Below are 12,566 nucleotides of genomic sequence, written 5' to 3'. Positions count from 1 at the left end.
TAGTCACCTTAGTTGATGATCTCCGTCTGGGTATCAACAGGGGAAGTGTGACCTTGTTGGTGTTCTTGGACATCTCAGCAGCTTTCGATACCATAGACCATAGTATCCTTCTGGAACTCCTGAGGGAGTTAGGTATTAGGGGCACTGCGCTCCAGTGGCTCCGATCCTACCTCTCGGGCGGATTCCAGATGGTGATGCTGGGGGACAGCTGCTCTTCTAAGAGAGAGTTGACATCTGGCGTTCTTCAGGGCGCCATTCTGTCCCCCATGCTGTTTAACATTTACATGAAACCGCTGGGAGAGATCATACAGAGACATGGGGCGCGGGGTTATCAGTATGCTGATGACACCCAAATCTATTTCTCTATGTCTCCGACTGTTGCAGTGACTAAGGATGGCATCTCTCCTCTGGATGCCTGCCTTGAGTTGGTAATCGGCTGGATGAGGGAAAACAAACTCAAGTTGAGTCCAGAGGAAACTGAGATCCTTGCGATAGGTAAAACAAGTACAGGGATGAAGGCCTGATACAGACTGCCAAAATAAAGCTGCTTCGGGTCTCTTTGGAGGTATGCTATTTAAATGATGCATGGGTCCTAAGAGTCCGGAGGTCGCACCAGAGCCACACTCCATTCCTAAGCACTGGAGTGCAGCTTTGTTGCAGCTTCCGGATTCTTAGGATGCATGCATCATTTAAACAGCATACCTCCAAAGAGACTCGAAGCAGCTTTATTTTGGCAGTCTGTAACAGGCCGAAGATTTGTCAACCAGTCATGGATAGGGGCACTTCCCCTAAAGGATAAAGTTCGCAGTTTGGGAGTACTCCTGGATCCATCTCTACAGTTCTCATCTCAAGTAGATGCAATGGCCAGGAGTGCTTGGTACCAGTTTCGGTTGATACGCCAACTGCACCGCTACCTGGACCAAAAGCACCTAGAAGCAGTGGTACATGCACTGGTAATCTCTCATTTAGATTTCTGTAATGCGCTCTACCTGGGGCTACCTTTGTACCAAGTCCGAAAGCTTTAATTGGTTCAAAATGTTTTAGCCAGACTGGTCATTGGAACACCTAGATCAGACCACATAACACCAATGTTAAAATCCCTTCATAGGTTGCTGATTAGCTTCCGGTCGCAATACAAAGTGTTGGTTATTACCTTTAAAGCCCTTCATGGCTTGGGCCTGAGTTACTTGAGGGAACGCCTCTCCCTACACAATCCACCCCGCACTCTCAGAACATCTGGAAAGAACCTATTGGAGTACTCAGAAACCAGAGTAACAACAACCTCTTACAGAACATTCACCACCGCGGCCCCCAGATTGTGGAACAGCTTGTCGGACAAGATCAGTCTTATCACCACCTTAGATGCCTTCAAAAAGGCACTAAAGACAGATCTCTTCTGGCGGGCCTACCCACCCGATCTTTTATAAGAGATTTTAAATACTCCGCTTCTGATCTGATTGTATGAATGTTAGAATGAATGTTAGTTGATGATCCATTATCTTAGTGAATTAATAGTATTGTCATTGTTTTAATGATTGTATTTTATATGGAATTGTTTTATTGCTGTAATCCTGCCTCAATCTGCAGGGAGAGGCAGGAAATATAAATAAAAATTATTATTATTATTATTATTATTATTATTATTATTACTATTATTATTTAGCCTGGAGAAGAGAAGGTTAAGAGGTGATATGATAGCCCATTTTAAATACTTGAAGGGATGTCACAGGAGGGAGCTAGCTTGTTTTCTGCTGCTCCAGAGACTTGGACCCCGAGTAATGGATGCAAGCTACAGGAAAAGAGATTCTGCCTCAACATTAGCAGGAACTTCCTAACAGTAAGGGCTGTTCGACAGTGGACCACATTTTTTCCTCGGAGAATGGTGGAATCTCCTTCCTTGGAGGTCTTTAAGCAGAGGCTGGATGGCCATCTGTCGCGGATGCTTTGATTGAGATTTCCTGCATGACGAGGTTGAACTGGATGGCCCTTGCGGTCTCTTCCATCTCTATGATTCTATGACACCATGGCTCATTTATAGCAGTTTGGGGTAGGGTATATGCAAACCCCTCTGAACAAATCTTAGCAATATCAAGTACATTTCTGTACCACTTATCAGTGCACTTAAGCACTCCCTAAGCGGTTTACAATGTGTAAGCCAATTGCCTCCCAACAGGCTGAGTACTTATTTTAGTGACTTACGGAGGGATGCCATTCTGAATCGACCGTGGAGCCCCAGCTGGTATCGAACTTGCAACCTTGCGGTTTGTGAGTAAGTGGCTATAGTACAAGCATTTAACCACTGCACCACCAGGGCTCCTTTCCAAGAAAGCCTCATGATAGGTTTGTCTTATGGTCCGCATGAGTCAGAAACACTTGAAGTCACACAACATTAAGAACAACATATGCATGATAGAAGAATGTAGGTAATATTTAAGTATTTGCTATGCACTAGAAGCAAGATGAAGGATAGATATATCAAAGAGTAAGTCTTGCTGTTTCAGTTGTGGGCTCTGGAGAAAGTTGCAGGGACTTCTTTTTGCTGTTGTAGCATCTGAGGGGGGGAAGAGCATACAAACAGAAGGGACCAGGTAGGATTATAGTTGGCACTTTTGTGGTGCTATGAGCATAGCTTCAATCTGAGGCAATAGAGGCTGTCTTTATATGTGGGATGGGATCATGCACCTTCATTTTTCAAGTCCTGGTGACATGAACCTTTAAAGTGGGTTAGGGTTGGTTAAGCAATTTCATCCGACCTATTCTGAATTGGGTTGTGTGCATAATTAATGGTTCTAGGTGGGTGAGACTTCTATCATGGTACTTTCCTTCTAGTTACAAATGAATTACATTAGGTGCACCATGAAATACTGAGGAGGGGATTGTGTAAGCCTGTGTTTTAGGTTGGTTTTCTGATTTGCTGTTCCAGCATACACATTTTTTCAGTGACACATACAGATGGCAAACTTGTACAAAACAAGAGAGGTTAAACATCCTAAACACTATTGTCTCTATTCACAGTCCTTCAGCACATGATTCTTTCCCCTTTATCCTTGTTTCTCACTAGCCAGCTTATTACTCCTTCCTCTGCCCCTCTTGAACTCTGGTCCCTTGAGATCTTTTGGGGTAATGTGATTTGTCGAACTTCTTTTCTGGAACTGAGCTAGATAAGGACAAATCCATCTTACTGTCTGTGTACTGACATAACACATCAAGAGTGACTGCTTTGCCCTCCTTTCTTGAATGGCCAGGGGGGAATGAAGACAAATAACCAAAGCTTGACTCCTGCTGTCAATGAAAAATCAACATTACAGTACATGATGACCTCTGTCTGTCTTATCTTTTTCTAGTTCCACTGCTGTCTTGGGGTCCCAGCTTCAATTTTAGCATCTGGTATGTTGAACTCAGTGGCATTGATGATCCAGACGTGGTGCAGCCCTGCCTCAATTGGTATAGCAAGGTAGGCCTGTGTATGAAATGGCTGCAGGATTAATGGGAATGAGTGAGAGAGGATGAAAGAATATTCACTTTACTGGCCAATTAAATTTTTGCTCAACAGATAAGTTTCACAGCCAATTCTGTTAGTCAACTGCAGCATAACATTTTGAGTATTTAAAAACAAGGGGGGGGGACCCTTTTACAGAATTAATAGTTTGACATGGCTCTTCAGGTTTGGCAGAGTGCCTGTGAATGTGAAGTGCTTTTCAAAAATGTGTTGGTTCTTTTGAGCAGTGCATATGTTTCCAAATGGAAATACATATATTTTTGTGAGAGGTCATAGTTATAAGATGTCTTGGTTGCAAAAAAAAAAAAAAAGTTAGTGACTTACTTCAAATTATACAATTGTCAACCTGGTTTGACCTGTTTAAAACTAAAAAAGACCTTGGACACAATCCAACACCATGTGAGCAAACAGCCAGTTGCACAGTGGAACTTTCTCCCTGTCACCTCCCTACCTCAGTAGGTCCCAGTGCCTCCTGCTAACTTGCTCCAGAGGATGTCTAAATCCCCTGGAGCAGTTTTGGAAGGTTTACAGCGAGGAGGAACACTTTCTTTCCTCTTTGTTCTGCAGAGAGAAAGCAGTTTCATCAGAAAAAAAAAGGAAACAATTTCATCTTTTGAGTACTGGTTCTGCACAAAGTGTCTAATTGGAAGAACTTTGCTGTTGCCAGTCAGTACAGGAAACACTGAGCTAGATGAACCAGTGGCCTAACTTGTTATAAAGTAGCTTCAAATGTCTTTGTAGATAGTTAGTAGAAATATTCATTGTTCTGGATTAATTTTAGTGAGTCTGACAATGTAACCATTGTAATGATTAGCGTTTGAAATTTTAAAAATAGAGAGAAGAAAAATAGTGCAGATATAAGACACCACAGTTATAGAAAGCTGTTTGTTTTAAAAGGCTTTTATGATACTATGACTAGAATTTTGTATGTAGTAAAAAGAGATCAGAAATCAATTCCTCATAGAGTGGTTATGAGGATGAACTTGGATAGATTCATATATACCAGTGGTTCCCAATCTTCCTAATGCCGCGACCCTTTAATACAGTTCCTTATGTTGTGGTGACCCCCAACCATGAAATTATTTTTGTTGCTACTTCATAACTGTAATTAAAAAGGTGTTTTCCAATAGTCTTAGGCGACCCCCATGAAAGGGTCCTTCGACCCCCAAAGGGGTCCCGACCCACAGGTTGGGAACCACTGATATATACCAACCTGAATTCTCTGGTGAAAGAAAAGGATATAAATTACACATGTAATTTTGGACATCTCAGCGGCCTTCGATACCATCGACCATGGTATACTTCTGGAACGCCTGAGAGAGTTGGGTGTTGGGGGCACTGCGCTCCAGTGGTTCCGATCCTACCTCTCGGGAAGGTTCCAGTCGGTGAGGCTGGGGGATAGTTGCTCTCGTAAAAGGGAGCTGACATCTGGCGTTCCACAGGGCGCCATTCTATCCCCCACGCTGTTTAACATTTACATGAAGCCGCTGGGAGAGATCATCCGGAAGCATGGAGCATGGTGTTATCAGTACGCTGATGACACCCAGATCTATCTCTCCATGTCTCCGACTGATACAGTGACTAAAGATGGCACCTCCTCTCTGGATGCCTGCCTGGGGTCAGTAATGGGCTGGATGAGAGAAAACAAACTCAAGCTGAATCCAGAGAAAACAGAGGTACTTGTGATAGGTACCCCAAGCCCAGACAGGGAAATTTGCCACCCTATCCTGGACGGGGTTATGCTCTCCCTAAAGGATAAAGTTCACAGTTTGGGGGTACTCCTGGACTCATCTCTACAATTATCATCTCAAATAGATGCAATGGCCAGGAGTGCTTGGTACCAGCTGCGGCTGATATGCCAACTGCGCCCCTGTCTGGACAGAAAGAACCTTGAAACTATAGTACATGCACTGGTAACCTCTTGCTTGGATTTCTGTAATGCGCTTTACATGGGGCTACCTTTGTACCAGGTTCGGAAGCTACAGCTAGTTCAGAATGCTGCAGCCAGATTGATCACAGGTACCCCAAGATCAGACCATATAACACCTATATTAAAATCTCTCCACTGGCTACCTATTAGCTTCCGGGCGCAATACAAAGTGTTGGTCATTACCTATAAAGCCCTATATGGCTTGGGCCCGAGTTACTTAAGGGAGCGCCTCTCCCTACATAACCCGCCCCGCACCCTCAGAACAACAGGGAAACTTTTACTTGACTGCCCCAAGGTAAAACAAGCAGCAACTCATTGGAGGGCCTATACGACGACAGCCCCGACCCTCTGGAACGCACTCCCAGAAAAGATCCGACTCTGTCCCACAGTAGAAGCTTTTAAGAGGGCATTAAAAACTCACCTTTTTCAAGTAGCCTTCCCTCCCGACTTTGTTTAGATGAGGAAGCCCCCCCCCCCCCCATAACTGATGGTTTTAATGGTATGTATATAGCTCAGGCTTTTATGCAATCTGTATGAAATTGTGATTTGTAATTAACGAAATATTGTACTGTTTGTATCGTGACATGTGTCACACAACTGTTATATTGTAAACCGCTTTGATCTACAGGAAAGGCGGTATATAAATAAAGTTATTATTATTATTATTATTATTATTATTATTATTATTATTATTATTATTTAGAAATATATTGAGCGTTGCCTTGTGACCCTGTTAACATTATCCCGCATGCATTCCAAGGGCTTGGGTCCTCTTGCAATCTAAACCAAAGTCTGTAGGCAAATTACTCAACAGTGTTAGGCTGGGAGAGCTGTGGTGCTGTTCTCATAGGTTTTCTTGTGTTCCAGTAGTACCGTGAACAGGAAGCCATTCGCCTCTGTTTGAAGCACTTTCGCCAGCACAACTACACCGAGGCATTTGAATCCCTGCAGAAGAAAACCAAGATTGCACTGGAGCATCCCATGCTGACAGACCTTCATGACAAGTTAGTCCTGAAGGGAGACTTCAATGCTTGTGAAGAGTTGATAGAAAAAGCTGTGAATGGTAAGTGCAGGAGGGGGTTAAGATGTGATCTTGATTATCTCGTTGGGCAGCCAGTGAATGAATGCATTAGGACTCTAGGTAGACTTTTGGGGTCCTCTATAACAATTTTGGTTGCTTGCCAGTGAAATGGAACCTCCTTCTTGTCAGGCTGATAATCCAGACTTTGTCCCTACTGGCAGTGCAATGTCCCTTGCACTTTGGAAGGCAGCCAGCCCCAAACAGATGTTTGGAATGGAAGTCTTCATGTTAACATTCTGTCGCTATTCCCTAATGCCTCTATAAGATCACTTGTGTGTAATCTTAGGTTATCTGCAAATCATTTTCATTGCATTCGAAACAGAGATGTGTAAAGCAGGTTCTGAGTGCTGAGAGTACTGTGCTGTCCTCTAAAGAGGTAGAAAAGTCTAAAAGGGGTTTTGGGGGCAAACACAGAGAATCATAGAATCATTGAGTTGGAAAAGACCTCAAGGGCCATCAAGTCTAATCCTCTGCCATGCAGGAATAATGCAGGAGCGGAGCTTGGTAAAGTTACTTTTGTGAATCACAGGTCCTTTTTTTTTTTTTTTTTAAATTTAGGAATTTATACCCCGCCCTTCAGCCCTAATGGCTCTTTAATTCCCAGCTTTCGTGCAGTTATTTGTCAGAGAGGCTGAAAGAGGAATGAGCATGGACTATTAGCCACTAGAGAAAGAATGGAAGGAAAAAGGGGCCCATAGGCTACTGCTTTGCTCCAGACTTCTCTGCCTTACTCCAGGGGACTGTCAGATTTATCAGCAGTAAGAGCTTAGCTTCTGTCTGGCTTCTTTTGATGTGATGAATGTAATGGGTAGCCACATTTATAGAATTCCTGTGCAAGAGTAATTACTATACTGTCAGAACAGCTGAACAACTGGATTAATTCCTATAGGGCTGAGAAAATTTTCTCTTTGGGAAATGGTTGATTTCCAGATGCAAATACTCCTGAGGAACCTGGTGATTTTTATTTTATTTTATTTATGTTATTTATTTATTTTAAAGATTTATATCCCGCCTTTCTCTCCAATGGGATTCAAGGTGGGTTATGTTTATGTATACCCAAACATTTGCCTCTAGGTTTGATTATTTGCTGACTCTGTGGGATGCTGGGGCAAGTTCAAACATTGACCTGGTATGAACTACTTGTATGCATGATGCTGGAGTAAGAAAGCTTTTAAGCCTTTACCGTGTCCACCGTCCTTCTTTATAAAGTGTAAGACGTAAGAGTATACAGTCTTACTCTGTATAATGTGTTTCACCGAAGCCATAATGTTGTGCATAGTTACTCGTGCTCCCCTTCCATGCAGAATCTGCTCCTGAAAGTGAGTGAGCCAGCACATAGCCTTCCGAATGTGTAGATCATAATGACGGGTTACTTGTATTTTTATATTATTGAATTTGTCCCTTGTCACAGAAACCTTCCATCATTTATAGAGATTTATAAGAATACTCTTAATTTAGCAATTAAAAACGGGACATGCTCCACACTTAAAGAATTGGGAGTTTTGTGGCTGTCCAGATGTTGGATTGCAAGTCCCAGCAACCCTAACCAGTATAGCCAGTGGTGAGGAATGCTAGGAGTTCCAGTCCAACATCATCTGGAGGGCTATGTGATTCTCATGCCTGCTTTATATAGAGCGTTTCTAGGTATGAGGATTCCATTTGTATGCTCACTGATGCTTTGTTCTAATGGTAGCCATGGATGTGAGTAGCCTTTGTCTGTCTGTCCGTAGTCCAACAGTTAACTATGGTTAGTCTCCCTTAACTTGTTGGGTATACACAAACATAACTTGGTATTGCAGCCTCTCTAGTTTTAAGGATCGTATGAAGTAATAATGGGTCTTTTCCCCTGCTACCTACCTTTGCTAATTTAGGGGTACTGAGTTCCCCTTCCCCATGTTGCGGGTAGAGTGAGGCCTTGAGGGAAGAGGTGGGCCTCTTGTATCAGAATGTACTCCGCGTGAACTCCAGTCAAAGAGTATTTGTCACAGTCTGGGATGTGGCCCAGGAATCCTTTTTCCACAGGTGTATCCCCCAACTGTCTTGAGCTAAACTCAGACCAAATAATGAGGTAGCTTTTTCCAACTGGCAACAGCTTGGGCAGCTTATGCATAAACACCTTCTGGCCATATGATTCCTTGAAGACCTGGCTGAGATGCCCAAATGCCAATTTTCACATACTTTTTCTGCCAGAAAAATTCTCAAGAGGCTTGGGCTTGTGTTTCCTTGGTTTAATTGGCCAAATGCGACATAGAAATGAAGTACTCTGTAACATTAAACCACTGGTTTTACGCAGCTGTACTGGCATTACACTTGTATTTAGAAACACCAGATTGTAATTTATAAAGGCATTGTCCCAGGGACAAGAGCAGGTAAAGAAAAAAAGGGAAGGGACCTAAGACTAAGGCTGACTTGTACCAAGGAGCAGCTTTTGGTTTTGGTTTTGTTCAAGCATGGCAAACATCTCTTTGCCCTTTATTAGCAGATAAAGTCTTTTCAGTGTGCTTTGGCCGTCAGCCACACATTCACCCTGACACCGCCTTATTTCATCTGAAATTCTCAGAAAATGTGTATATGGAAACTCAGACAGGTGCCGGATTTCCTCTTGGAAATAATAAAGGTTTCCCTGAATCTCAGCTTTTTCAGACCCATGACTTTAAATACTCCATACTTGGATTTATTTCTGGAGTTTCCAGGCAGCCTATGCATTCTCTGACAAGAAAGTTTATTCTCATGTATTAGAAATACTGAATGCAGAGTTACTTTAATAATGGTGTTTGAAGTGCCTCCAAAATGCAAGTCTCTGAAATACACTCCCAAAAGAATTTTTTGGCCAGCCTTGTGAAAATCTATGCTTGTAAAATTAACCAGCACCCACCACCACCACTCCTTTTTCCCGTCCCCTAGGCCAATATTATTTTTCCCGCCAATGACTCCATATCTGTTAACAGTAACTATCTGGGCCCTAATTCTGATGTAATCCTTTTGCTTTTCCAAGGAATGCATATGGAAAACTAACATCTGAATGACCAATTAATTGCCTGGATTTTCCAGGAAAGGTCAGTCAGCATGACTGAGCAGGAAGATAATATCCCACTTGTTGATGTTTTTCCTGTAAAGACCAAATTACTTTTCTTTCTGAGATATTGTTTCTAGTGAGTGGAATCTCATTTTTCTCAATTGATGTTAGTGGCTGGGAAATATAAAACTGGTGATTTTTCAGAGAGTTTGGCTGCTTGTGGATGCAGGTGCAGGCATTTAGATGTGCCTTGAACTTACTTATTCCAGACTTGTGCTGCTCATTTTACAAGTTCTGGACCTTGTTATGGCTTGTTGCCTCCAATGTGTCTGTATGTATTTTGCCATTCATGCTGCTTTGAAAGCAGTATTTCAAATGGCACATTATCAGTACTTTAAGTAGGAGACCTTACAAGTTCTATCTACCTGTGTATGAGCTCCCACTTGGTGGGTTGGCTGTTCAGCAAGTAAAAGTGCCAAACTGAAAATGATGAAGAGTCACAGCAGTTGTCCCTATCCATTTTAAAGGAAGATCCACATTTCATCTTCTCTCTGATAATTTAGGAATGTTGAAGTGGTTGACTATGCTAAAAATAGGTTTACTGAACCATCATGGGAGTCACTGAAACATGGCCCAAGTTGGAGAGGAATAGGAAAGACATAGCAGCAAGACAGTCACAGTATATTGCATTATCTATGGAGTTGAGGTAGCATATACCCACATTAACTCATTGTGTATTAAAGGCATGAACCAAGGATGTAAGGTCTGGTTAGTTTTAATACAGTAGTATGGTATAGTAGTTTGAGTGTTGGACTACACTGTGGAGAACAAGGTTTAAATTCCCGCTTGGCCATGAAAACCCAAGAGTGACCTTTGGCAAGTCCCAGTCTCTTAGCCTCAAGGTATGGGATTGCCAAACCTCTCCTGAAGAAATTGCTAAGAAAACCTTGTCATAGAGTCGCCTTAGGATCACCATAATTTGGAAATGACTTGAAGGCAAACAATGCACACGTAACTCATTAACCTTAGTTAAGTTTATGTGTTTTGGGGCTTTACTTTTTTAACAGAAAATTTAGTACCAGAACCAGAAATAGCATGGAAAGGGAGGGGGCATTTATGTGGAGCCGTATCTAGGAATGATGATGACAATACCTATTCAAGGGTTCTCTTGTTTTAGGATTACCTCTTTTTCCACAGCTGCCTTCTCTCAGTCCTCTGTGGCCCCATCTCTCTGACACCTCTGAACATCTAGTTCTCACACTGCCTGTATAAAGTTTGTAAAAGGCTGTACTTAATTTTGAAACGCTCGATTAGTACCCTCTGATATTTCATCCATTTTTTCCCGGATAAACACAGAAGTAAATTTCCATGGAACTGAAAGGCACATGCTGCTTCTAGAGAAAATGTATTACTCAAGCACTGTTTGTGACCCCATTTGCATGCACCAGCAAGATGGAAATTCCATAGAACTCTGGCATATAGTGGACATGTCAGCTTCTACTTCGTATTGCCTCAATCACTTTTGCTACACATGGCATGGGCTATCCATGTATCATTTATATGAAGTTCAAACCTGGAAGTCTGGCTTGCCTCTCTTCCAACAAGCCAGTGGCTTGGAGGAGATTCAAGCCAGATTGACAGGCTTGGACTTCATGGAAGACAACTCACACAGATGGGAGGTCTATGAACTGATCAGCCAACAATTGTTTGCAGCAGGAGCAATGGGACAATATCCCCATGTTTCCCTGTTACATATATCATATATACTCAACTATATACAACAAACTTTTAGATTGTATGCTGTAGGCAGGTTTTTATATTCTTGATTTTACTTGGTTTTGTACAGCACCGTTTAGATTTATGATGCTTTATAAATAAAGTTAATAATAAGAATAAGAATAAGAAGAAGAAGTTGATCTCATGTAAAAGTCAAGGGCAGGTTTAGGGGCCAAAATGAGGGATTTTGATATGACTCGTGGATAAGTTGAGAGTAAGACTTAGGGTCATGCAATAAAGGATCTAAAGGATGAAGCAAGGGAAACAATGCCAAAGAACTTACAAAATTGCAGGAGGCATAACTGTTTGTGTTTACACTGAAGGATAGAGAGATGAAAGAATAGAGGGAGGTTAATGCTTCCAGGAAAATGCCACTCTTGCGTTTCACCAGGAGATGGTTTCTATTTTTATGAGAATTAAAGTACAGTACTCATATTGACCTGTGGATAAGTCGACTCAGATTTTTTGGGTCATTTTTTTGACTAAAATTTCTAGACTTATATATGAATATATACAGTACTTAGAGGGGATACCATAATGTAGGGATGGGAGGTGATGTGTGTGTGCTTTTAAGTTGCCTGTTGACTTGTGTCGACATCATGAGTTTCATAGGGCTTTCTTAAACAAGGAATATTCAGAGGTGATTTGTTATTGCCCTCCTCTGAAATATAGCATACAGAATCTGGTGTTCTTTGGTGGTCCCCATCCAAGGGCTAACCAGGCCTGGCCTTACTTAACTTCCAAAATCAGATGAGATCTGGTGCTTTCAGGGATTTTAGGCCATTGCCTAGGAGGTGTTATGCATCGAAAAATTTCACCCTGCTCTATGAAGTAATCTTTTCAGAACTAGAATTTAGTTTTAATCCCCTCAAGTTGGATTATGTAGAAGAAGCTGAGAAACAATTATCCAATGACATGTTTTACAGAATACTATCTGTAGATCTTGCTGATGAATATGAGAAGGGACTATGCAAATTATCAGAATTTCCCACAGAAGTACAAAACCAGACCTGAATAGGCACACCCCATCTACTACTACCAAAATTACACAAACCAGGTGACCCAGGAAGGCCCATTATCTCAGCCATTAAAGCCCTCTTTGTTTGGGCATCTAGATATATGGATTAAATTCTCAGTCTATGTGTCAGCAGTACACCAAACTATGTGAAGTATACAATAGATGTTAGGAGGAAAATGGAGATTATCCATAGCCTCTCTGAGAACACCATCCTAACTATTAAGATTGTGCAATCACTATATACCA

At 41.9% G+C, this 12,566-nt stretch overlaps 1 protein-coding gene across 4 annotated transcripts in view; it reads left to right on the top strand.

Moving 5' to 3' along the window:
* The window catches only part of LOC149311610 (muskelin), a 165,433-nt gene that overhangs the window by 63,795 nt on the left and 89,072 nt on the right, over window positions 1-12,566 (top strand). For all 4 annotated transcript variants that reach the window (XM_089527467.1, XM_089527469.1, XM_089527466.1 and 1 more), the window contains exons 5-6: window positions 3,345-3,454; window positions 6,300-6,492. In XM_089527467.1, coding sequence (XP_089383593.1) covers window positions 3,345-3,454; window positions 6,300-6,492 — 303 coding nt within the window. The remainder of the gene's footprint in view (window positions 1-3,344; window positions 3,455-6,299; window positions 6,493-12,566) is intronic.

Source organism: Sceloporus occidentalis, unplaced genomic scaffold, assembly GCF_023333645.1.
Source record: "Sceloporus occidentalis isolate IW3139 unplaced genomic scaffold, rSceOcc1.0.p SCAF_5, whole genome shotgun sequence".
NCBI classification, from domain to species: domain Eukaryota; kingdom Metazoa; phylum Chordata; class Lepidosauria; order Squamata; family Phrynosomatidae; genus Sceloporus; species Sceloporus occidentalis.
This window is presented reverse-complemented; position numbering and strand designations above follow the sequence as displayed.